This window comes from Bos mutus, chromosome 25 (assembly GCF_027580195.1).
Source record: "Bos mutus isolate GX-2022 chromosome 25, NWIPB_WYAK_1.1, whole genome shotgun sequence".
Classification (NCBI taxonomy): Eukaryota; Metazoa; Chordata; class Mammalia; order Artiodactyla; family Bovidae; genus Bos; species Bos mutus.
This window is the reverse complement of record NC_091641.1, coordinates 20,485,045-20,512,065: the sequence shown is the minus strand read 5'-3', so window position 1 is coordinate 20,512,065 and position 27,021 is coordinate 20,485,045. Positions and strand designations below refer to the sequence as shown.

The 27,021-nt window shown below is 46.9% G+C and overlaps 1 protein-coding gene across 2 annotated transcripts in view; it reads left to right on the top strand.

The window, feature by feature from the left end:
- Nucleotides 1–422: 422 nt before the first annotated feature.
- The window catches only part of PRKCB (protein kinase C beta), a 374,767-nt gene continuing 348,168 nt past the window's right edge, over nt 423–27,021 (top strand). For both annotated transcript variants that reach the window (XM_070362076.1, XM_070362075.1), the window contains exons 1-2: nt 423–792; nt 1,796–1,827. In XM_070362076.1, the coding sequence (XP_070218177.1) occupies nt 620–792; nt 1,796–1,827 (205 nt within the window). In that variant the 5' untranslated portion in view covers nt 423–619. The remainder of the gene's footprint in view (nt 793–1,795; nt 1,828–27,021) is intronic.

Below are 27,021 nucleotides of genomic sequence, written 5' to 3'. Positions count from 1 at the left end.
ACCAGTCTCTGCAGAAGCCCGGCTGGAAACCGTCGCACCCACCCTTTCCACTCCCCACCGCTCCCCCTTTTCCTCCCCCCACCCCCCTACCCCCGCTCCATCAGTCTTTTTCCGCTCTCGGTTTCCCTGGGCGCACCCAAGGTGCTTATCGCCTTCTTGCAATTCAGGCCGAGGACAGGGTCGGGGGTGCGCGGCGCGGGGGGGCCGAGGCTCAGGTCTGGCGGTTGCAGACTGCGGTCCCCGGTGCCGCCGCAGCACTGCGGCTGAGAACGCTTCGCTGGGAGGCCGGCAGCCTCGGGGTGCTAATATGTAAAGCAGCTGGCGGCGCGGGGCGGGGCCTGGAGGCGATGCAAATGAGGGAGGCGGGGTCTGCCCGGGGCTCCGCCCCCCTCCCCCGCAGCTGGGGCCAGCGGTGCCAAGCGCAGCTGGACTAACAGCGGCAGCTGGGCGAGTGACAGCTCCAGCTCCGCGCGCCGCGGCCGCCAGAGCCGGCGCAGAGGAAGCGCCCGCGGCCCCTGGCGCCTAAGCGGCCGCCTCCTTCCGCGCCTCCCGGGCCCGCAGCCCGCGGTCCCGCGGCCCCGAGCCGGCACTTCTCGGGCTCCGGCTCCCCGCGCGCAAGATGGCTGACCCGGCCGCGGGGCCGCCGCCGAGCGAGGGAGAGGAGAGCACCGTGCGCTTCGCCCGCAAAGGCGCCCTCCGGCAGAAGAACGTGCACGAGGTGAAGAACCACAAATTCACCGCCCGCTTCTTCAAGCAGCCCACCTTCTGCAGCCACTGCACCGACTTCATCTGGTGAGAGCGCGCCGGCGCAGGGCACCTTCTCGGGGCCCCGAGGGCAGCGCCGCGCGCGCGGGGACCCTTGTCCGCGTCCCCCCTCCGCCCTGCGCCTCCGAGGGAGGAGAAGCCCCACATCCCCGGAGCTCCCCGCTACGGACCCTTCTGCCCTGGACTCCCCGGTGGACGGTCCTGCGGCTTCCCGCTCCCCCGGGTCCCAGACGGCCGACCGCGGGGTGCCTCCTGCCCTGTCTCCCTCCCAGTCGCCTCGGAGCGCCCTGGGGCCGCGGCGCGGACGGCTGTCCCTCCCCGGGAGGGCAGCGTCTCTAGTGCCTTTTCGCACGGGGTTCCCTGTCCCTCCGCCTCCTTCCGGGCTCGAGGCACCCTCACCCCCCTTCCCTCCTTTCCGGGGGCAGCGCCCTGAGTGTCCTCTCTCTATCTCCCTGCGGGCACAGGGCATCCTTTCCTCCTCCTCCGTGTCTCCGAGGGCAGCGCCCTGTGTTATCTCTTTACTGCTCCTCCCTGCGGGCCTGGGTTCTCCTTTCCACTCCTCGGTTTCCCGGTGCACATCACTGCGGGAACCCTCTGGTCCCCGGTCCTTCTGGGCATGGGGAGTCCTCTCTCCGTCCCTGTCCTCCCGGAAACACCATCGCCGCGGGGGCTCTGCCAGTCTCCCTCCCGATGCGTCTTTTTCTTTTCTCTTTCTCCGAGGGTACGCGGGCATCTCTGTGGGCAGATCTCCTGCCTGCCCTCCGCCCCCACCACGACGGAAACGCTCCCCCAACCCCGCCACCTGGTGGTCGCAAACTCCTCTCTCTGCTTTTTGAGGGGAGATGGAGGTTACCGCTGAACTCCTACCTTCCCCCTCCCCCTGAAAGGCGGAAGACTCTTGGGCACCCGCCTGTGGCTGGGAGGTTGCACCTGGGCCAGAGGGGCAGGGGAAGTGGGGTGACTCTGCGGGGGAACTAACCGGCGGCTGGGCCCCTCGGGCTGTCTGACATGCCTCCTTCTGCCTTTGCAGGGGCTTCGGGAAGCAAGGATTTCAGTGCCAAGGTAGGCTGTGGGGTTCTGGCCCATTTGTGCAAAGAGAAGGTAAAAAAAGACTTCCTAGAAGTGACTGAATTAGGCAGAGAGTGAAGGCACCACGGCTGTCAGAGTGACCTCCCAACTTAGGAATTCATCACCACAGAAAGGTCTTGTTAATACAAGGGGTGCTGTATGTGGGGCAGAGGTGCTCCATCCAGGAAGGGCTGGTGGGGCTGAGAGGCCCCGCTGGCCAAGGAAGTGTATCCACCCTTTCTACCTTCCTGCAGCTATCCGAAGAGTGAACCTGTCCTGCCTGGTCAGTTCGCCAGATAGGTGCACGCATGAGTGCTAAGTCGCTTCAGTCATGTCCAACTCCTTGTGACCCCATGGACTGTACCCCACCAGGCTCCTCTGTCCATGGGATTCTTCAGGCATGAACACTGGAGTGGGTTGCCTCCAGGGGATCTTCCCGACCCAAGGATCGAACCTGCATCGTTTACCTTTCCTGCACTGGCAGGCAGATTCTTGACCACTAGCGCCACCTGGGAAGCCCCTCCCCACCGATTCCTGCTCTCATGCCTTTCCACATCCCTTGCCCCATGGAGGTCTCTACAGGTGGCCTCTGCCTCTGCAGATGGTGTATCCCCTAGAAAGGCGACCGTGATTGTCCCCTGGGCCTCTGCCCTCTCTGAAGAAGTGGTTCCAGATGGAGTGCTTCTCAGATCCTGGTTTAAATTGCCCTTTCTCTCTTCTGGCTAGGTACAGGAAGGCTCCAAGTGACTGCTTACCTGGGTCCTTGCATCAGGCCTGAGATCCTTGACCCTAGCCAGGGATGCGCAGCCTAGGGGTGACTCGGCTGTCGCTAGCTGCAGGTTCTCTCTCCAGATGCCAGATCACCTGTAGTCTTGTTTAGCCCTTAGGGTGTCAAACGTTTTTTTAATTTGATGTCAACATTGTAGAACTGAAGATTTCACAAACGTATCTGACTTTGCAGCTTCAAGTGTGCTGACTGTTGGTCCCACTTTCTTTTTAGAACTACCATTTGGAGCTGAGAGCAGCTGTTTTCATAGGCAGGGTGCACATTCACCATTTTGTCTCAATCGATTGCGACCAGGCCTGCTTCACCCAGTTTTGGCCCCTGTAGGGCCAAGAGTTTCAACCTCTGGTCTGGAAAGTGCCTGTTTTTAGACCAGCTATGGCTGAGTTTGGTGAGAAATGTCACATTTCTGGGGAATGTCTTAGGGACCAGTTGATTGCCCTGATAAGCTGGGCAGAGATCAGGGGAAGAAAGCATTTGAATATTAAAGAGTCTGAGATGTGACTTAGCACTGACTGACAGTTTAGTTGTAGCACCTCCACCCTCCAGAGAAAGTAAAGTGATCCCTGGTGAGTGTGGGTGGCATTGTCAGTTGTACAGAATGCCTGCAGTGTGGCACTGCTTTCTTCTGAGACTTGTATGTCCTCTAACCTGAAATCTGAGCCGAGCCCGCTTAGCTGGTGAGTGTCATAGAACCCCATCCCCCTCCTCCTTTACCAGGATTTGGAGCCCCAGTTTTACACACTGCATGAGAGGATTTCCCACATCCCTTTAAATGGCAACATTTTGGTTCTGGTGCAAACTGTTGGATTGTTTTCTAGAACATTATTAACCCCTGGAGCAGAATGCCAGTGGTGTCTTAGCCCAGGAACACGTAGATCTTTGAGGTTACCTCTCACTTTCATGAATCAGTTTCTGCCTTTGTGGCTTGCTGAGGTCCAGGGTGATTTTTGAACATTTTAATGCAGCTTTTCTATCCCAGCTGCTCTGCAGTTATTAGCGATGGGAACGTTGCTTGCAACATGCAGGTAATGATACATCTGAAGCGGGAGATCCTTTTATTCAAAGAAGGAACAGTGGTCAGCATTTTCTGGTGCAGCTATTAAGGCAGAATTAAAGTTTCTAATGAAACATGGCAGCTTAAGAGGTCGCCATGCTTAATTTTTTAAATCGCTTTTCTTTATCTCCTCTCCAGGCAATGTAGGGTAGTGGGCATGTGCACAGCCTATCAGGCTATCACTGTGGCTTGGAATCTTGGCCTGAGACTTTGCAGCTGTGTTACTTAGCCTCTTTGTACCTCAGGCTCTTCATTTATAAAATGGGTCCAGTAACAATACCTACCTTTAAAAATTGCTAAGTGGCTCCAAGTTGTTAACAGTATGTAAGATGCTTGGACCAGAGGTCAGCACAGACTCAGCACTCAGAAGATATCATCTCCTAGGATTGTCTCCAAACTAAACTAGTGGTGGGGCAGCTGTGTGTAAGAGGAGACTGGGCTGCAGGGTTACTTTGCTATGAAACCAGCTGCCATGTTAGAGTCAAAATCCAGCTGTGAACATGTGGTCACCTTGTGTTACTGCTTTGTTCATATATGCCAACTGGGCTGGATGGGAAGGAGCCAGAGAGGGGAAGGGGCAGTTTGACAGCCCTTGAAATTGAGTTGTTTAGGACTTCATGCTTAGGGATATTTAGGAAAGGGAAAGATTATCCTCTTATCCTGGGGCTTCCTTGGCAGCTCAGTCAAGAATCTGCCTGCAAGGCCAGAAACCTGGGTTCGATCCCTGGGTCGGGAAGATCCCCTGAAGAAGGGAATGGCCACCCACTCCAGTATTCTTGCCTAGAGATTTTCAAGGACAGAGGAGCCTGGTGGGCTACAGTCCACGGGGTCGCAAAGAATTGGACAAGGCTGAGCAACTAACACTTACTCCTTACTTAAGATTGTTCTCAGGTACGCTCAGAATTACCTGGGACTAATCTTGGAACCTCAGAGCTATTCCTTATTCAAGCATTTTGGGCACTGCGTATTTCCTCAGGGTGAATCTAATGAAAATGGGATCAGCATTGCATAGAAAATGCCTAAGGTTTTATTGTCACCAAAGTCAGAGGTCCAAAGGCCAGGGTCCTGTGTTCTTTTCAGTTTTCCACTCTACAACCCCAGAAGTGAAAATTATCTCATGGTTCAAGAAGGATGCTGGACTATCCAGTCATCACATCTTTATTTCAGCCAACGGTAGGAGGAATGGTAAAGGAAGGCGAAGGACACATGAACAGGAAGTTGCCTCTTACACTTCTGCCTGAATGCTGTTAGCTAGAACTTAATCAAATACCCACACCCTGCTGCTGCAAAGGAGTGTGCTGCTGCAAAGGAAATGTGATGTTAATTTCAGGTAGCCCTAGTCCCAGCTAAAAGCTAGGGTGGGGGGTTTTCCACCTCAAAAATAGAAGGGACTAGGGATCCAGCCTCTGCCATTCTTGGGTAGGAGGTGTGTAGGATGATCATAAGGCAAGGAAACCACTGAGCCCCAGGCTCCATGGTGCTGCCATGGAAATTGGGGATGCTAAGATGGAAAGTCCATAAACCACGGGAAATTGGAAATTTGTGTGTGCTCAGGGAGCTGAAGAATAGATTTTCTTGCTTTTGTACAAAAATCTAGATTGACTGCCACATAATTTCTCCCGTTTTGTTTCCACTCTCTGTATTTTCTATAAGACCATTCTCGGTGAGGTAGTTTAAGAATGTCTCTGGTGACAGGGGACTGGAGCTGAGAATCTGTATTATGACACTGCCTAAATTCTGAATAAGAAATAGGATCCCTCAGATAAGCAAGGCAGACTTGTCTCTGTAGCATTCTTTAGAGGAGCTGCAGACCTGCCATTTGTGCCTTAGTTGTAATTAAGACAAGGCTTTGGGTGGAATTAGACTCTTACCCCAAGAAGCTTTTGCAGTTTGGCAGAGAAGGAAAAAAAAATTTTTTTTAAAGGAAGTGACATCATTAGAAATAGGGAGACAATAAAATGCAGAGATTTAGAATTCCTAGCATGTGGTTGGAGTCAGAAAGAACTGGGTTTGAATCTATGCTCTGACACCTACAACTGTGTAAAATCGGGCAAGTCTTCCATATGTCATGGCCTCAGTTTGCTCAGCTGTGAAATGGGCTGATAGTACCTACCTTATAGGGTTATGGTGAAAAGTAATGAAGTGGTACAAGAGAAGTATCCACTGTTGCTAATTCTAAGTTAGATGATAATTATTACTTCTTTAGCTGTAGGGAACTGTGTCAACAGGGGACAGAGTTAATACGGGAACTCATTAAATGACTATGTGACTTTCATGTATTTAGGTGGGTTTTCTTCTTAGGTATGTTTCTTTGCAGACTTCAGGTGACACCAGTGAGTCTGGCCCCAGCCAGCCAGCTTGCTTAGATTATATTTTCTCACCCTTCTTGTGAGAAGAATCTAAACTTCCCATGGACTCACTAGAAAAACCCCAGTGCACTAATTTTCTGACTATGAAAACCTAGCATTGATGATTATAATGAATAAACCAGCTGTCCCCTTTCCTGCATAGATTAGAAAACGTGTTTTTAAGCCTTCTTTTTTAATTTTTATTTTTTATTGAAGTACAGATGATTTACAGTGTTGTGCAAATCTCTGCTGTACAGCAAAGTGACTCAGCTACACACATGTAGACATTCTTTTTAAAATATTCTTTTCCATTATAGTTTACACAGGATATTGAATATAGTTCACTTTGCTTTTTAAAAACCTTATAATAGACATTATTCTTAAAAATCCCCAAAGTATTTCATGAATCCAGTCATTGCTGGTTTCATCAACTTTGACTTTATAGGATTCAAGTTTATTTTAGTCTGTAGTTAGCACATAGAAATTAGAATATGTACTTTTTAAAAACAACAAAGATGAATCAAACGTTCATTTTATTTTTGGCATATTTTTTTCCCTAGGAACTTATGATGTCTTCAAGTTCACATTGAACTCTCTCAGTAAAATCATTAATAGGGCCCCCCCTATTTTTGGCCATGCTATGCAGCACGTGGGATCCTTAGGTCCCCGACCAGGGATTGAACATGCACCCCCTGTATTGGAAGCATGGAGTTTTAACCACTGGGCCACCAGGGAAATACCCAGAGGGCCTTTTTGTGTGTACAGTCACATGTCAGGCCACAGGCTACTGGAGCCTCTGTTATTCCACTTCTCTCCCTTCCCAGAAGTAGATCCCAGAGGCCTGTGAGTGAGACTCCACTTATCTCTTGGCTTCTTCTGAATGTGTTCTAGGGGTCCCAGGTGGATAAAAGGCACAGGCTTTTTGAATTTGTGTTTGTTGGCTTGACTTTTTATTTTTTTCCACCTGAAATGGGATTTGGGGCTCAAAGTCCCAAATGAAGTAAAAAATTTTAAGGGTAGATTAATGCTGGATCTGAACAAGAAGAAAGGTTGATTTGTTGAAAAGGCAGCAGCCAATTCATTTTGAGCTGTAGAGCACTCAGGGAGAGCTTGAAGCTTGGTCACTGGGCAACAGAATGCCTTTCTAAGTAAATATGGAAAATATGACCTTTGAAAATCTAGTTGATATGATATTCTGGTTATTAGAAACTCATTAAAAAATATATTATTTCTGAGTACCAGTGATACTCCAAGTACTGCCCGGAAGCAGATGCAGCATGCTTATGGTGCATCTGGGTCAGTAAAGAAAAAGATTCAGAGAACTTAACTGGTCAAAAGATAAACCAAAGGTGTGAAAATAATTTGTACATGTTCTTGCTGTTGGGGCCTCTCTCCTCTGCCTCTGTCTCTCCCTATCTTTTTGTTTCTGTCTCTGTCTCTCTCTACACATGCACACAGGCACACACACATGTGCATATACACATAAATAGACCAGTATATCACAATTTTGATAACATGTGTCTCCTTTGGATGCTTTTCAGCTACAAGTAGTTAAATTATTAAGTACAATTTTAATCCTCTGGTCTTTTGTCTTTGCAGCCCAATTAATTCCTGGGTTGGAGAGGGGAACCAGCTGAGAATTTCATTATCTGTGGCTCATGTTTTCAAAAGCTTGGTCTCTTATCATTCTTGGCATTTGATCTAATCACAAGGATTCTTTGACATCATTCATCTCATGTCTTCATTGAAATTGTATAATGCTTCGCAGAAAGTTCTGTTGGATAGAGCTGCCTTAGACCCTAGCAGTAGGTTTCACAATAATCCTAATGTGAGCAGACTCTGGGAGATTGGGATGGACAGGGAAGCCTGGCGTGCTGCAGTCCCTGGGGTCACAAAGAGTCAGATAGTCTGAGCGACTGAACAGCAAATGTGAGCGCATTTAACTTAACTTTGTCAACTCTTAACTCTTCTTAATATGAAATACCAATTTTAAGATTAAATTTAAAAGAAAAGAGGACATAAAAACTGACAAAAGATAAGAAAATGGATAAAATTAGAGAGAAAAGAGGCAGGTGAGGAGGGGATTTGGTGATGAAGTGGGAAGGAGGCCCTGCTTACCACTTGGTCCAGCACTTGCTTATGTTCTAAAGACACATACCAGAAACAGATGAGGCTTCACTGGTCCCCATCGGAGTGGATCCAGAGAGACCCCAGGGAAATAGCAACCTTGTGTCCTTCTCATCTTTCTTTTTAGACATTTATCTTTATGGGGGGTTGTGTTTAAAACACACATGGTTAAAAAATAAAGTAATACAAAAGTAAAAAAAAATTGTGTGATAGACTGTTGATCTTTTTATAGCATTCACAAAATCCAGAGCGTTTACATGTGGCATTTGGAGGTGTGATGAATGCTTGGAAATCTGGTGGGAAATTTGTCTATTTACCACATCCATCCATCCATCCTTCCTTCCTTCCGAAAAGTATTCACTCATTAAACTTCCTGTATCAGGAATTATGTTAGATGGCAGGAGCACAATGGTGAATGAGATTGAGAAGATTCTTATTGTCGTGGGGCTTCCAGTGTAATGGGAGAGATAAGACATTCTATCGATACAAATCATTGCAGCAATGTTTAATTTCACTCTTGTTAGAAAAACATATCATATATTAATGCATATATGTGGAGTCTAGAAAAATGGTAAAGAAGAACCTATTTCCAGGGCAGGAATAGAGATACAGATGAAAGAACAGACATGTGGGCAAAGAGGAGGGGAAAAGGGAGGGCGGGACGACTTGGGAGACCGACTGACATATATACACTGCTTTGCGTAAAGAGCTAGTGGGAACCTGCTGGAAAGCACAGGAAGTGCAACGCGGTGCTCTGTGAAGACCTAGAGGGCTGAGATGGGGTGGGTGGGAGGGGGCCCAGAGGGAGGGGATCTGTGTGTACATAGAGCTGCTTCCACGCTGCGTCCACACTAAATTGTGCAGCAGAAACTAACACAACATTGCAAAGCTATTATACTCCAATAAAAAGCTTCTCTCTTGTTAGACTTTGAAGGGGATGTTCAGGGTGCTGTGGGGGCATGTAGGGGATGCTAGCCTATGTAACAGTTGGGGTGGAGTCAGGGAATTAAACATCAAACAACTTCTCATTCTTTGAGGTAATCTGAGAAAGTCTGAGTTGTCAAGGAACTGGAGCTAAAAAATCTGTATTGTGAAGTGGCTCATATCCTAGATAAAGATACACAGGAGGTCTTATCTCTGTGACATTCCGTGGAGAAGCCCTGAATCTATCTGTGTCTTGGTACAATGAATATTGAGCAGAATTAGACAATTATGTTAAGATGGCTTCTCTCTCAGTTTGACAGACAGAAAACGTTGTCTCCTCTTAGCTAATAACTCAGGTGATGAGCTGGCTTCCTTTTTGTTCAGGGACTGCCGTTTGAGGTTGTTCTAAAGGAGAAAAATCACCATTTCAGAGATGGAGGGGCAAGTCTGAGGCAACAGACTGAGAATAAATAGAGCAATTGTACGTGTGTGTGTGTGTGTGTGTGTACACACAGAAATTCTTTTCCATTAGTTCATTACAAGATATAGAAGTATACAACTGAGTCGCTCTGCTGTACACCAGAAACTGAACATTGCAAATCAACTATATTTCAATTAAAGAGAGAGAGAGAGCAAGCAAAATCTATCAGCGAAAGGCATTTGTGAGCTAAAAGCCAGTTTTCAAGGGCACAAGATTATTTGCATTTTCTGCTGAATACCTTCCTCACCCTGGGTCCATGGCTGATTTCCTATTGCTGGTTCATTCCATTGGCTTGGGCGGTGTGTTTTCTCTCGTTGGGAAGATAATTTTTAAGCAGTTTCACAATAAGCAGCATTGATTCACATGTAGAGGAAGATCCTTTGTCAGTTCTCTTTCCATCTTTCTGATTGCTTCAAGAAGAAAGTCTCAGTCTCATAAAAATCTGAGTCCTTTGTGTGTGTGTGTGTGTTTAATAAAGGGACTACAGGGAATTATAGAAACATACAGGTATATTAGTTTCTACCTGTAATCCACTTTTAACTAATGTTGAGCCTCATGCTGTTCTTCCTCTGGGCCTCATTTCTTACTGGCTCTTCCTCCTTGTGAGTCAGGAAGAGGGGTTTCAGTGTCTTCCCAGAAACGTTTGGTGTTGCAGGGAAGCTGTGTTGCACAGAATTGAAAGGCACAGCAGTTCAGACTCTGACAGTGTCTGGAAGAGATGATAGCGTTTATTCAGGATGATAGCCTTTAGTAATGTTACTGTTGTTATCGTTGCTGTTGTTGCTACCTTTTCTTTTTTACTTTCTTTTTTTATTTTTTAAATAAGGGTATAGTGGTTTTATGGGGCTTCCCAGGTAGCACTAGTGGTAAAGAACCCACCTGCCAATGCAGGAGACCTAAGAGATGCGGATTCAATCCCTGAGTTGGGGAGATCCCCTGGAGGAGGAAATGGCAGCTCACTCCAATATTCTTACATGGAGACTCCCATGGATAGAGGGGCCTGGCGGGCTATGGTTGGTATGATTGGCAAGAGTCGGACAATGACTGAAGCGACTTAACATACACACATAGTCGCTTTACAGTGTTGTGTTGGTTTCTGCTGTACAACAAACGGAATCAGCTATGTGTGTGTGTGTGTCCTCTCCCTCTTAGACCCCACCCTCTTCCCCATCCCACCCCTCTAGGCCATCACAGAGCACCCAGCTGAGTTCCCTGTGCTATACTGCAGGTTCCCCTAGCCATCTATTTTACACATGGTAGTGTATATATGTCAGTCCTGGGAATTGTCCTTTGCTTGCTTGTCTATGTCTTTTGGATGTCTCTTTCCCCTGTAGCCCACATGCAAAAATTTGCCCTACTGGGTCAGAAGGAGAACTCAGATCCAGACTAGGAGGGTTCTGGTCCTCCTTATTGAGTCTTGGCATTCGCTTAGTAAACAGAAATTAACTTTGCTCAACAGTAACAATGTTCCTGGGGGAAATTCTAGACTCTTCTTTCACCTTGCCACTGCCCACTGCCCAGTTAACCAAACTTTGCGTCTCTAGATAGGCAGTAAAAATTGGACTTGCTAGTGAAGGCTTAGAAATCGAATAGACACGATTTCCTACCCTGGCTTTGTCTTTCCATGGCCTTGTGACCCTGGGCTGGTGAAATATGATCCTGCCTTTATACACCTATCCTGATAGCTCAGTTGGTAAAGAATCCACCTGCAATGCAGGAGACCCTGGTTCAATTCCTGGATCGGGAAGATCTGCTGGAGAAGGGGTAGGCTATCCACTCCAGCATTCTTGGGCTTCCCTTGTGGCTCAGCTGGTAAAGAATCCACCCTCAATGTGGGAGACCTGGGTTTGATCCCTGGATTGGGAAGATCCCCTGGAGAAGAGAAAGGCTACCCACTCCAGAATTCTGGCCTGGAGAATTCCATGGACTGTATAGTCCATAGGGTCACAGAGAGTGGGAAAAGACTGACTTTCACTTTCACTTTCACATCTGTCTATCCATCTACCCATTTACCCACCAATCCATTCCTCTGTCCACCCAGCTGTTTTTCTGTTCCATCATCCATCCATCTATCCATCCAGCCATTTCCCCATCCATCTGGCCATCTGTCCATCTATCCATTCATTCAGTAAATATTCATTGAGTGCCTACCATGAATTGGGTACTGTTCTAGGAGCTAAAACTAGACCGGTAAAGGAGCCAGAGCCCCTGCCCTCAGGGACATTTATTGGAAGAACAGCAATTAAGTAACTTAGAAGAAATACATTGTTTAACATCAGGTTGCAGTATGGGCTTTGGAAAGAAAGAAGACACTGTGCTTGCCCTTGAAAATCTCTCTGGTCTTTGGAGGAGAGGAGAACAGCAGGACCAGTTACTTCCGGTACATAAATGAGAAGTATTACACCAAGGGTGTGAAAAGGCTTTGAATGACATCCGTACTCCTGGGAGGAAAGGAGAAGATTCCACACTGGAGCTGACATTTGGGAACAATCTTCCAGCAGGAGTGGGAGTTCCCAGATTGACAGGGGGTGAGGGCTGGGGTGGGTGTTTCGGGCAGAGGAGAGCAACATGGAGCCCTGGAAGAGTGAACGGGCTCCGGCGGGAACAGGAAGTGGGGGGTGTGCGTGCAGGAGGAGCTGGTGGGAGGGCAGCGTCATGTGGGGGCTGGGGCGGGGGGTGTCTGGACCTTGTGAAGGAGCATAGTGACTAGGAAGTGACTGTTGTCATTGCTGTAGAGCGGGATGTGTGGGGGTGAGTGAGATGGCCAAATGTTCGAAAAAGAGAATGAGGTGTATTCTGAAACCGTAATTGCTGTGACTCAGTTCCTGAAATTCCAGGCTGGTGGGGTTGGAGGTCAGATAAGAGAAACTGAAATGACCATTTAGAAGCAGTGGTGGTGTTGATGGGCGGGGGGTGGGGGGGGTGTTCCCAGAGCGTGGAGGGGCTGCTGCTATTTTGCACATCCTAAAGAGACATTTGGATTTTCGTGTCAGTCATATTGTTGATGATTCTATTTTGGGAGGTGGTTACTGGGTTATTTTTATGGTTCTAACAATAGGGATATCACTCTTTGCTGCATCTTTAATCGTAGAAGGCCACAGAAATGATGTTGTCTCTAGAAGGAATCCTCCTACTCCTTTTCTCCTCTCCTGCTCTCACGCACCCAGCTCGTGTTTATTGAGCACATGTTCCACTGGAGGTAAAGGATTTGTGCTTTGGAGACAGGATGGCGTCAATATAAATCTTGGCTTCTTTTTTTTTCTGCCGGGTGGCACGTGCGATCTTAGTTCTCCAACCAGGGATGGAACCCATGCTCCCTGCATCGGAAGCACAGAGACTTAACCACTGGAGCACCGGGGAAGTTCCTAAATCTTGGCTTCTTATAGTGGGCTTCCCAGATGGTGCAGTGGTAAAGAATCTGCCTGGCAATGCAGGAGATGCAAGAGATGCAGCTTCAATCCCTGGGGTTGGAATGATCTCCTGGAGTAGGAAATGGCAACCCGCTTTTACCTGGACAATTCCACAGACAGGGAAGCTGCCGGGCTACAGTCCACGGGGTCGCAAAGAGTTGGACACGATGGAGCAAATGAGTACACACATATGGGACCTTGATCCTGTTGCTGAAGCTCTTTGAGCTTTTGGTTTTTTCAGAGGTCAAAGGCTGTCATTAGAACCTAGTTTATAGGGCTCATGGCTGGTGTTTCCTGAGCTCCTTGCTGATACACAGTAAGTACTTGATAAACAGAGTTGATTCCATTATTTCCACGGGCTGGACTCTGTCTTGTCCTTAACTCAGTCTATCATCTTGTTGGGAGGCAAGATGAATGCTCCCGAGTCAAGGACATGATGCAAGAATGAAGGTGCTTACGTGTCATGGTCAAGAGCACTCGGGGAAGCCGACAGTGGATTTGAGGGTGGAGCGCTCAGCTGCGGTGAGAGAGGCGATTTGAACGTGGCTGAGCTCAGTGCTTTCTGTGCTAGCTTCCTGGCTTTCAATGCTTTCATTGGCGGCAAACCTCAGAACTGAAATTGAAATTGAATTGAATTGAAATCTGTGATTGCCCCACCTGCTGCCTCATTTTGAAAACGTGTTGATGGCATTTCAACTTTAAATAGATTTCGGACCAGTTTCCCTTTAAACTCTGGAGGTCCCTTTAGGCTGTGGGTGGGATGTCTACCATGCCCTTTGAAGAAGACTCCTATATAATGTGGGTGAAGGTAGAGAGTGAGGTCTGCAGGACTGTCTCTTGTCTGGATGTGATGGTGGGGGTGCTGATTCTTATGGAATAGCCCTATTTTGAAGACCTTCCCTCCCTAAAGGTAGGGTCCGTTCTTTAGAGTTTAGGCAACGTGGCAAAGGAGAATTTTGACAGTTGTCTGGATTTTTTGTGTGCCTGGAAAAATGTATGGTTGGAGGTATTAATAATTCTGTCTGGGGCAACATTATTCTTTGGGAAGCAGCTTTGGCATATAGGATGGTAAAGGACCATTTTCCATTTTGGTTAGAGGTCCATCTTTTTGGTGGCTTGCTCTTCGTTGTTCCAGGATTAAGTCAGCATCCTTAACATCTGCCTTCTCTGGGCCCTCACAAGCCTCTCTTTGAACCACGCTGCAACTTGAATTTCACTTTCTAGCTGAAGACTCCAGCTGGTCTTGCTCAGTGTGACACAGCTCTGCCCGGCCCAGGGCTTTTGCACGTGTTCTATCTTGAGCCTGAATCACTCTCCCCTCTCTTCTGACCCCACTACCCTCCTACTCATTGTTCAGAATTTAGTTCAGCTGTCACTTCTTCAGAGAAGCCTTCCTTGATCTTCCAAATCAGGTTCTCCCCTGCTACAGCCTCCTAACCCCTTGTCACTTTCACATTTTCTAAGAAAAAAATGTTCATTCATTTATTTAGCTGCACCACATTCTAGTTGCCTCTTGTGTGACCTCCCTTGCGGCACCCAGGCTTCTTTCTAGTTGTGATACGTAGGGGCTCAGTAGTTGCTCTGTGTGAGCTTAGTTGCCCTACGGCATGTGGAATCTTATTAATAGTTCCCTGACCAGGGATCGAACCTCTGTCCCCTGCATTAGAAGACAGATTCTTAACCATCGGACCACCACAGAAGCCCCTCCATATTCTAATTGTATGTTTATTTGACTGTTGAGTGTTCGTCTTCCCCACTAGAATATAAGTTTCCAGAGAGGTGGGACTCCATCTCTCTCACTTCCTGCTGTTCCTGGAGTACCCAGATCTATACCTGGCACGTGGTGTGTACTCGTAGATACCTTTGAATGGTATGGGGAACATAAATCCACTGAGGGAGTCATTTGATTTGGGTTTTAGTGCTAGTTTTGCTGTAGCTTGATCTACAGTTTTCCTAAAGAGCACATCACTTCCTGGTTTACAGGCTCAGATCATTTTTGTTTGAACAACAACAGCAAAAATTGTCCTCATTAAAGCCTGTTGAGGAGTGATTTTCAGAAGTATGTGAACGCTTCAATCTTAACCTCAGCTTTGGCCATGTTTCTCGGTAAAGACAAAGAGTTTCTCCGCTGAAGTCCCTGACTTTAGGACCCTGGTAGGCTAGAGTGACAATAATTTCCTTTAACAGTATATAAACTGGAAGCTACTAAAATGGCCATCAGCAGTGCACAGTGGAATACTGTACAGTAACAAGAGTGAGTAAACTCCAGCTGTATAAGACACGGATGACTAGCAAAAAACGCCAGGTGCACAAGAATATGTTCCGTAGAATTCCATGTACTTGAAGTTCAGGGACAGATGAAAGTAATCATTTGTAGTAATCATAGGTGATAGCAGGTAGGGTGGTGATTACCTACAGGAAGACTGGTGGGGACTAAGAGGGGACACCAGGGTTTGGGCGATGTTGTTTCTTGATCTGGGTGCTGGTTACATGGTGGGTTCATGACCATCCATTGAGCTGCAGACTTGTACCCATCTTCTCTTATGATATTACACTTCAACAAAAACATTAAAAAAACACTGAGCTTTGGAAATTTCCTAGTAGTCCAGTGGTTAGGATTCTGCCCTTTCACTGCTGAGGACATGGGTTCAAGCCCTGGTTGGGGAAATAAGATCCCACAAGTCATGTGGTACAGCCAAAAAAAGCACAGAGCATTAAGTCACTGAGAATCTGAGAAATGTTAGTGGGGACTTTTTCAGTTCTGCACACAGAAGTGAAATCTGTAGGGGAGACAAGCACCTTCTGGAGTCAACCACAGAGGGATGGTGCCGTTTGCCTTCTTGGGGGGACATCTGCTTTTCATTTCAATGTTGCCCATCCATTGCAAACTGTAGAACAAGGAAGCCAGGGCATCCTGACAGTTTTCCCACCCAGTAATGCGGCTCTGTTATTACCAGGAGAACTTGAGCTCATAAACTACTTTTCGGGCTTGCATTTAAAACATTCTCTCTTTGCTAAGGTATTAGTCAGAGTCTGTGAAAGCTGCTGTAACAGATAAGCCCTGACACCTTTGTGGCTTGACAGGAAGCATTTATTTCTCACTCATGGCACAGATCCACTGCAGGCGATCCTGGTCAGGCAGCCTCCCTTGCAGCCACCCAGGTCACTCGCCACTGGGCAGGAGGATGGGGAAAGGGAATATGAGAAAGCACACTCATTTCACAGCCACTTCAGCCTGGAAGGGACGCTTATTGCTTCTGCTCACATTCTCTTGGCCGGAGCTTGGGCACAGGGGTGCGTCAACCTCAGGGGGTCCTGGGATGTGTCGACCAGCTCAGGAGTAGAAGCAAATGGGTGCCTGCTGAGAAACAGCGAACCCTGCTCAAGCTCCCAGAGCCATGGTTTCCTTTGACTTCCTTGGAGCTGGGGTATTTGATTTTACCTCTAACTTGACTTCTTTAAACCTGAGAAGTGAAATGCTAGACCTCTTTATTTCGTCAAACACAGGAAGGGATGTTTGGAGGAGAACACAGTCTGTTTGTGTTGCTAAGGATGAAATAAAGAGACACTCTTTTTTGCTTTTAGCTGGCAGAACAATCTGGCTCTTGTCAGAATTTCCAGTTTTCCAGCCTGTCAGAATTCTTGCCGCTTCTGGTTGCCCGTGGACATCACAGACACTTTGGTTTGAGTCAGAGATGAGCTCACTCAGTTACTTCTTTGGAAAAGGCTTTTGCTCATTCGTCATCTCTCCTATGGAAGAATCCTTTGGTGGTTCTACTTTTGGATATTTGACCAGACACAATTACCTGGTGTTTAACAAACCACCCCAGTCCTTAGTGGCTTCACACCACCACTGTTTTATTTAGCTCATGTTTCTGTGGGTCAGTACCTTGGGCTGGGCTCAGCTGGGCGGTCCTTCTGGTCCAGGTGAGGATTGGCTGCTCGTGTCTGGGGCCCCGGAAGGCACACCTGAGACCCCTGAGGCTTTTCTCCAGGTGGTCTCATCTTCAGTGGGCTGGCCTGAGCTCGGCCACGTGGTGGTGGGTGCATGCCCAGTGCATGAGAAGCGGTCACAGGGCCTCTTGAAGTTTAGGCTCAGAACTTGCACAGTGGCACTTCTCCCATATTCTCTTAGTGAAAGCAGGTCACAAGCCCACCTGAGAAATAAGGGAAGAAAGAAAAGGGGAAGAGCCTCTTCCTCTTGATGGGAAAAGCCGCAAAGACCGTGTGGCATTTTGGGGAACCCTAGCAGGCCAGTTTCACCGTGGCCCTCATGACTCCTTAGCGCCAGTACAGTGTGCATCTGCCAGACGGAACTCGAATCTGTGGCGGGTCCCAGGTGAGCTTTGCTGTGTGTCGTGTCTGTCTCTGGGACCCCATGGACTGCAGCCTGTGTCTGACTCTTTGGAACCCTGTGGACTGAGTCTGCCAGGCTCCTCTGTCCATGGGATTTCCCAGGCAAGAATACTGGAGTGGGTTGCCATTTCCTTCTCTCAGGGATATTCCCGACCCAGGGATCAAACCTGAGTCTCCTGCATTGGCAGGTGGGCTCTTTACTGCTGAGCCACCAGGAAAGCCCACTCACCGCTTAGACATCATAAAAGGACTCAGGTCACAGAGAAATGAAAGGGCCAAATGCTTTATGTAAAGGGCATAGCCCAGGGCTTAGTGCACACGAGGCACTGACTGCTACCACCATCACTACCGAGTATACCACCAAATATTGTCACATTACCACCACCCGGGTCCTGCTGTGGACTTGGCATTACACTAAGTACTTAAGATCCATAGCACGAGGGAGAGATTTGAGAAGGAGACAGACATGAGTGAATCCGTGTCATTCCATGTGGCCCGATGGATCACAGAGCTTCAGTGGAGTGGGATGAGGACTAGGGCTTGAGTTCAGACCTCAGCCCCTCCACTGATCACATGTGAGGGCTTGGGTGCCTTTCTTAACCCCTCGAATCTCTGGTTTCCTCATCTGTGAAATGGAGGTAACAACACAGAGCCTGCCTCCCAGGATGCCGCGTGGATTGAATGAGACCAGGAATGCAAAAAAACATGTGATTGCTCCTTAAATGTTAGTTCTGAAAAACAGTTCTCAAAAACATCTTTGAAAAAATGTCCTAAAGGTACCATTTTTACTTAAATGTCCTCCTGTGACCCTGGCCAACGTCATTGCAGCTTTGTCTTCAGAGATGGAGATTTGCAGACAGGTGGCTTATAGGAGGAGGAGCTCTTGCGAACAACATCTGTAAGGGAGGGAGGGAAGCAGGGAAGGGAGAAGTTGAACTGCAGTGCAGTTGTTGTAATAGAGGCCAAAGCCAATCTGGTGGCTGGAGCTGTGATGGTCCTTCAGAAATGGGACAGTGGGATCTGCACCAAGTGGGCACTGGCTGTGGGCTGCTCTTGGGGAGCTGGAATTACCCTGGGCAAGGCAGCTTTCTTCTTCTTTTTCAAATTATTTATTCATTTGTGGCTGTGCTGGGTCTTTGTTTCTGCGTGGGCTTTTCTCTAGTTGCAGTGGATGGGGGCTACTCTCTCATTGCATTTGTGGGCTTCTCTTGTTGCAGAGCACAGGTTTCAGGTGCACCAGCTCAGTAATTGTGGAGCTTGGGCTTAGTTGCTCCATGGCATGTGGGTTCTTTCTGGACCAGGGATCGAACCCATGTCTCCTGCATTGGCAGGTGGATTCTTGACCACCGAGCTGCCAGGGAAGCCTAAGGCAGCTTTCTTCTTCAAGGGAGGAGTCCTAGGGAGGACTGTGAACCATTGGCCTTCTGAGGGAACTAGTGTCCTGATCCTGCAGGTGTGAGGAGGGTCTAGGGGATCCTCTGTGGGGCCCACAGCCTGCTTCCAGGTGTTTCTTAGAGACATTCCAAATCCTATCTCCTTGACTGTTCATAACCTTGTGGGCTTTTATCCTTGGTCCCTTCCCAAAACTGATTTAGTTGCCATGTAGGTTCATAGGCTGTATCTTCCAGCATTGAAATATAGAGAGCCTTAATCTAAGTAGGCTTAATCCAAGCAGGACGTGGGAATGACTTGCTCATGGTCATCTAGCTACCGGGCAGAGACCTGGTTTACATGCCTCCCCTTATTTCCTTCCACCATGCTCTCCTGAGTCACAGGCAATTCCAGCTTTATTCGAAGCCTGGACTCTGTAACCTTCGTGCCTTGACCTTCACCCTTCCACCTTCTTGCAGCTCCACGCTGGGAGTTTTCCTAAATTCCTTTAAATATGTTTCTTAGACTGTGGATCATCACTCATTAGGGTGTCATGAAATCAATTTAGTAGGTCGTGAACACCGTGAAAAAAATAAACTTGAAAATATCAGAATGCATTAACACTCACAACAAGTATGGTTTCATAAAGCTTTTATTTCATGTGAACATTTATAGGCATGTGTGAACTGGGCCAGATATAAAATGTATTTCTCACTGTGGGTGACGGTCAACGTGGTTTCAAAGTCATTGTGAGAAATACAGACACGAGGTCTGGAGGCTTGTGAAATTGACTCTTGAGGTTCATGGACTGTTGAGGCTTTACTTATTTCTAGAGATGATGTACGTGCATTGTTTTCAATCCTTTATAATTAGATATTGTATTCTCATCCCATCCTGCTATCCCAAGGTTATTCTAATGATCATCTTTGAGCTTTAAACATATCACTGATGAAAGTTACTTTTCCACATAGAATTCTAAGTGTGGGATAGGAGTTTTCCTTTTTTTGTAAGTGAAATTATTGGTTTTGATGTAACTGCCTGGCCTGACCTGTCTCTTGGGTGAAGTGTCCCAGTGCTACGTCAAGTGCTGGCAGAGAGCTGTTCCTCTTCCGCAGATGGAGAACTGATTATCCTGGGGGATAATGTGGGTTGAGGAAGAAGTGTTTTATGAACAGAATCAGCACAGGGGGAGGAAGGAGGAGGTGTTCAGGGGCCTCACGGAGCTGCCGGGAGATGTGGGAAGAGCGTGCAGGCAAAGAGGTGGGCTGTGTCGCCGGGGTGACTCTCTGCCGAGGGCAGCCTCCAGCTGGGCCTTCCGAGGGCTGGGACTCAGGCTGTGTTTCTGTTCTCTGGTGTCCTTGATAGGTAGGGGCTCAAATGACAGCTGGCCTCATTGTGTTTCCCTTTAGGCTTTCTCTGATTTGGGGCCTAAGGGCCACTTGGGGGCCAAGGCACTCCAAGTGAGACCAAAAAAAAAAAAAAAACAGGTTTAAGAAAAAACAAAAATAAACAAATGGGACCTAATTAAGGAAAAATGGTACTGATGAACCTGTCTGCAGGGCAGCAGTGGAGATGCAGACAGAGAACAGACTTGTGGTCACAGAGGGGGAAAGAAAGAGAGGGACAAACTGAAAGAGAGGGACAAACTGAAAGAGTAACGTTGAAACATGTACCTTATATACATTACCACGTGTAAGATAGATAGATAGCCAATGGGGATTTGCTGCATGATGGAGGGACCTCAAGGCTGGTGCTCAGTGACAACCTAGAGGGGTGGGATGGGGTGGGAAGTGGGAGGTGGGAGGGAGGTTCAAGAGGGAAGGGATATATGTATATCTGTGGCTGATTCATGTTGATGTATGGCAGAAACTAACACAATATTGTAAAGCAATTATCCTCCAATTAAAAATAATAAATTTATTTATAAAAAGAAGAAAAAATGAGTCTGGGTTAGACCTGTTCCTGCTTGAGTGTGTGTGTTCCCAGGAGAGTCTCTATCAGCAGCAGAAGACTGGCCAGGGAAACTTCCATTTCCTGGACATCTTCACATAAGGCTTTCAAATGCTGCTGACTCACATTGACGTTTATTGAGAACTTACTATGTTCCTGGCATGGTTCTAAGTGTTTTACTTTGGCCACCTGATGCGAAGAGCTGACTCATTTGAAAAGACCCTGATGCTGGGAAAGATTGAGGGCGGGAGGAGAAGGGGACGACAGAGGATGAGATGGTTGGATGGCATCACCGACTGAGTGGACATGAGTTTGAGTGAACTCCGGGAGTTGGTGATGGACAGGGAGGCCTGACGTGCTGTGGTCCATGGGGTTGCAGAGAGTTGGACATGACTGAGTGACTAAACTCAACTGAACTGAACCCTTTTAATCTTCACAACAGCCCAGTGAGGCTACTACTTTATTATTCCTATTTTATGCTGAGAAAACTAGGCACAAAGTTAAAGAGTTGTTTCCAAAGTTACAGGTTCAAACATAGATTTGAGTTCAGGACTGCATAAAAGGGATGGAGAGATGATGATGGTGACGGTGATGACAATGACAGCTAATATCTGAGGGCTTGCCGTGAGCTGGAGATTTCAGACTTCATCCCTTTGAATCATCATCCTTATTATCACCTCCATTCATCAGTGAGGAAACAGGCTTAGGAAGGGTAAAGAGTTTTCCTGAGAACTGCAGAGCCCAGATTGAATTCAAGAGCTCAGTTGGTAAAGAATCTGCCTGCAATGCAGGAGACCCCAGTTTGATTCCTGGGTCAGGAAGATCTGCTGGAGAAGGGATAGGCTACCCTCTCCAGTATTCTTGGACTTCCCTTGTGGCTCAGCTGGTAAAGGATCTGCCTGCAATGTGAGAGACCTGGGTTTGATCCCTGGTTTGGGAAGATCCCCTGGAGAAGGGAAAGGCTACCCACTCCAGTATTCTGGCCTGGAGAATTCCATGGACTGTATATATATAATCCATGGGGTTGCAGAGAGTTGAGAGACTTTCACTTTCTGTCTGAGTCAGATTCTGAGTTCCCAGTCACCAAGGTGAAGGGCTTGGGTGGGAGAGAGCCTTTGGGTGAGTGGAGGGCTCTGGCAGAGGGAGGGGGAACCGTGGTCAGGCAGGCTCTGAGGTGCTTGAAGATGATCTAGCTTATCCTTCAGAGCTAGGAAAGCTTGTTTGCCATAGCAGTGGGTTAAACTGGCAAAATCTGATGGACGAGAAAACTTCTTTGTGGGAAAAAATGTTTTCAGTAAATTGTTTTTGACCAGTGAAGGAGTTAGCACATGAGTAGATTTTTAGCTGTGGCCCTGAATAAGGAATTCAGAAAGTGGCTTTAGGTCTGAGGTCTCTTGATGGTCATGTGACCACAGTCAGCTGATTTCTTTGTATGTGAGTTGCTGGGCTGGGAGGACAGGCTGAGAAGCATGAAGTCCTGGTGTCATTTGGAAGGAAGGGTTCACATACAGCAGACATGTCTGTGGGATGATAATACTTCCCTGAAGAGCTGTGCTCGTTTATCGAGGCCCTGAGCTGAATGCTTCACATATGATTGCATTTAAAGTCTGCAGCACCCGAGGAGATGGGTCTCATTTTCCCTCCATGAAGAAACTGAATTCCCTGGGAGTCCAGTGGTTAGGACTCCATGCTTTCACTGCTGGGGGCACAGGTTTGATCCCTGGTCAGGGAACTGAGATCCTGCAAGCCACGCAGTATTCCTCCACACCCCAAAAATAAAGGAATGGAGATTCAGGGATATTAACTTGCCCAGGTCTTTTTTTTTTTTTTTAGTATTTATTTATTTGGCTGTTTCTGGTCCTAGTTGTGGCATGTGGGATCTCTCTAGCTGTGGTGCACAGGCTTAGTTGCCCCGCGGCATGTAGGATCTTAGTTGCCCGACCAGGGATTGAACTTGCATCCCCTGCACTGCAAGGTGAATTCTTAACCACTGGACCACCAGGGAAGTCCCTGCCCCAGGTCTTGAAACTAAGAAGAATTTGAAGAGGATGACAAACCCAGGCCATCTGTTCTGAAGCTTGTGGTTCAGGGATTCTGCCAGGGCCCTTGATCAGCCTTTGGCTAGGGCATTGTGACGTATCATAGTGTGGTTTATGTGAATGAAAAACATTGCCTTCCATATTGGCAAACAAAGGATGCTGCAGCCATCAAGCCATCAGGATGGAGATAAAGGAGCTGCTGCCAAGCTCTCAGCCACTGCATGTGGGAGCCCAGGTTATGAATTGAGTTTTGAGGAAGTGGAAGCGGGTGAAGCAGAGTGTCAGTGAAGGGGGAGGAGAAGCAGGAGAGAGAAGGGACACTTGGCCAAGAAATAGTAGTTGAAGGATCAGGAACATTAAGCTTGAAGAAGAGAAACTTTGGAGGGGCAGAGAGAAGGTAGAATGTTGAAAGGAGAGAGAAAACTCCAGGGTTCAAAGAGAGCAGGACTCCTCTTAACGTGTTGAGGTTTACAGTGCTAAGTGCTGGCGAGAGCATGGTGAAGTAACAGCGGACCAAGGAAGGCCTCCTTCCGGGAGACGGCAAAACCATTTGGTGTCATTTCAGGGGGGCTCCAAAGAGCTCTGGTACCACAGTCCTTTATGTCTCAGTGTAGAAAAGAATTCAGCGAGGGACAGAGTGATAGATAAGAAGCGACATATTAGAATGGGACACTTGTGAGGTTTACAAGCAAGAGGTTGAGAAATGTGGCACCCCAAGAACTTAGCCTACAGTTTCATAATCAAAGGAAAAGTGGGGAGGAGGAAAAGAACTTGTTTGTCTTTCTTTCTTTCTTCTTTTTTTTAAATATCCTGGGACAGTGCCCTGTATCTTCTGACACCCTCTCTTGACTCCTGATTGTCTGTGGCCCCTTACCCAGTGTGAGGTTTTTATTTATTTAATTTTTTTTAGCTGTGCTGGGTCTCCGTTTCTGCTTAGGCTTTTCTCAAGTTGCAGCAAGCAGGGCCTACTCTGTAGCTGTGGTGCGCGGGCTTCTCATTGCCGAGGCTTCTCTTGCAGAGCACTGGCTCTAGGAGCCTGGGTTTCAGTCGTTGCAGCTCATGGATCAATAGTTGTGGCTCGAGGGCTCTAGAGTGCTGGCTTGTAGTTGCGGTGCACAGGCTTGGTTGCCCTGAGGCATGGGGATCTTCCAGGAACCCAGGGATCGAACCTGCGTCTCCTGCACTAGCAGGCAGATTCTTAACCATTGAGCCATCAGGGAAGCCCCTTGTTTGTCTTGAGTGGACGTCATGCTTCCATCATCAGCTCCTCCTCCCGGTTGAGTAGGGCAGTTTTCTTGTCCCTACATTGTCGAGCTAAGTCCACAAATTATTGTTTTTTATGCATGCAGAGAGGGTGTCCTAGGGATCGCTAACTCACTGAGCTCACCGGGCAGGTTGTGGATCTCATACCACCATTATTTTATTGTTTGGGCACATGTCCCATGCTTCTGTTGCACCATTTTGTTGCTAAGCAAGCCTGCTTTCTTGAGTAATCATTAAGTTACAGGGATCTTCCATATTTTTCTACCTACAATCCCATACTGGGATTTGGGCTTCCCTAGTGGCTCAGATGGTAGGGAATCTACCTGCAGTGCAGGAAACCCGGGTTTGACTACTTAATTACCTACTTTGTCCCTTTATTCTGTCCCTATCAATGAGAGGGGAGAGCACAGGTGGAATTAAAAAAGAAGGGAAAATGGGCGGGAAATAAAATAATTTTAAAGCCAGTTGGGGCTTCCCAGGTGATGCTACTGGTAAAGAACCCACCTGCCAATGCAGGAGACAGACATGGGTTCAATCCCTGGGTTAGGAAGATTCCCTGGAGGAGGGCATGGCAACCCACTCCAATATTCTCACCTGAAGAATCCCCATGGACAGAAGAGCCTGGCGGGCTACAGTCCATAGGGTCGCAAGGAGTTGGAGTTGGACATGACTGAAGTGACTTAGCACACACATGCATGCACAAGGCCAGTTGAGGGATTCTTCTTGCTGGTCTCTACCTGCTTTGTGAAGTAGGAACAGAGGATTAGACAGATCTGGATTCAGATCCTGTGAGCCCTGGCAAATTTCTTATCCTTGACTTCTTGGTCACTTTGAAACAAGGGTAAATGATAAGGGACAGTACCTTCTATAAAGATTTGTGACAATCACATGTAATAATGTCTGTGTGAGGAGAGCCTCATTTTGGCACATTGAACAATAAAAGGGGTATGAATCATTGTCAGCTATTGAGGGATTTCTCATTTGGGTACTTGATGAAGAGGGATATCATAAAGAGCAGCAGAGAATTCAAGAAGAGGAGAAAGCTTAGGGGTAAAGATAGTGAATTCTACATGGGCTGTATTGAGTTTGAGATGCCTGTAGTATCTCCAGGTATAGATGTCCAAAAGGTAATTGGGAATAATGAGAAGTCAGAGATGACAGTAAATATTTGGGAGTTTTTAGTACAAGGCTGTTTTTTTTTTTTTTTTCAAAATACCTAGAGCATATTATCGGTGGTACGCAAAGATTTTAGTTGTGTGTAACAGTAAATAGAAATACACACACACATATATTTCCCCCTCTTCAATTCTCTTTTTAATTCTTCTGGTTGTTAAGGAGAATTTCTCACTGTGGTGCTATCATGTCTTAGACACTTTTCTAATGCATGCTAATTTCTCTTTTAAATAAAAAGAATGAGGCAACCTCAGGCTCAGAGATATGTGGCTGCTAGGATTAGTAATTATAATTTTCATTGTGTTTTTTGTGCTTGTCTTATATTTAGAGCTAATGTTACTAGTTTTCCAATTCTGTTGGTTGTTTCAGATAGTACGCTTTGAATGTTCATAGGAGAACATTTAACAAGTTATTTGGAGGTAGGTGATTTGAGGGTTACTCAGAGGCTTAACAGGGTCGTGAAAGACTGGGGATTCTCCCAGTTATTTGATCCACCATCCTCCAAGTGTCATCAGTATCTGCCTTCTTGGTCCCAGGAAGACTGTGATAAGTACTAAGAGTCATGTCCTCACAGGACAGCATACAAAACCAGAAGGAAGGGTACCCAGGACAAAGGATTTGTCTTCAAGGACCTCATGTCATGCCTTGGAACATGGCAGCTATCTTTGACCATGAAGGGCAAGGCTGGCATGCTGTGAGTGATAGTGTAAAAAAATAGAGAGGAATTGTGTCTTTCATGATGTCATTGAGCCACTGAATTAATTAACCTTGATATAGCCCTGATAGAATCCTTATACAGCCCTATTTGTAGAAATTTGGTCTTGTTAGACCATGAATTCTCTTATTGCTTAAGCCATTTCAAGATGGGTTTTCTGTAACCTGCAGCTGAATGCCTTGTATCTCAGAGAATTTCAGAATATTGCCCTAACCTAATAGGAACTATTCCTCCCTTCTTTTCCTTGGCTGATTGTATTTTCTCTTGAGAGTGGGTCATATTTTCCTGGTTTTTCACGTGTTGCATAATTTCAGAATGTATCCTGGACATTGTGAGTGTTACATTGTGGGGACTCTGGATTCTGTTGTATTTCTCTGAGGAACGTTGATGCTTTCATCTTTGTAAGCTGTTGACTTGGACAGTAAACTATCTCTTGGACACCAGCTAAATGTCAGTCCTGCTTTTTATTTTATCTTGGGGCTTCTTTAAGGCTACCCTATGTGTGCATGGTTCGAGAGTCAGTCAGACACTTAGAGTTTATACAGGATGTGTGTGCTTGTTAAGTTGCTTTAGTTGTGTCCGACTCTTTGTGACCTTATGGACTGTAACCTGCCAGGATCCTCTGTCCATGGGATTCTGCAGGCAAGAATACGGAAGTGAGTTGCCATGCCCTCCTCCAGGGGATATTCCTGACCCAGGGATCAAACCTGCATCTCTTACACTGCAGGCAGATTCTTTACCGCTAAGCCATGGGGGAAACCCTTAAACAGGCATACCTCATTTCACTGTGCTTCGAAGGTACTGTAGTTTTGTATTTTGTTTTTACAAATTGAAGGTTTTCAGCAAGTCTATTGACACCATGTTTTTCAAAAGCATTTGCTCACTTTGTGTCCCCAGGTCATGTTTTGGTAATTCACATTATATTTCAAATGTTTTCATTTTCGTTATATTTGTTATGGTGATCTGTGATCAGTCATCTTTGATGTTACTACTGTAATTGTGTTGGTATTTTTTAGCAATAAAGTATTTTAAAATTGAGGTATGTACATTGTTTCTATAGACACAGTGCTAGTGCACACTTGATATACACTACAGTATAGTGTAAATGTAACTTTAATCTGCACTGGGAAACCAAAAAAAATGGGTGATTCACTTTATTGGAACATTTGCTTTGGTGTGGTGGTCTAGAA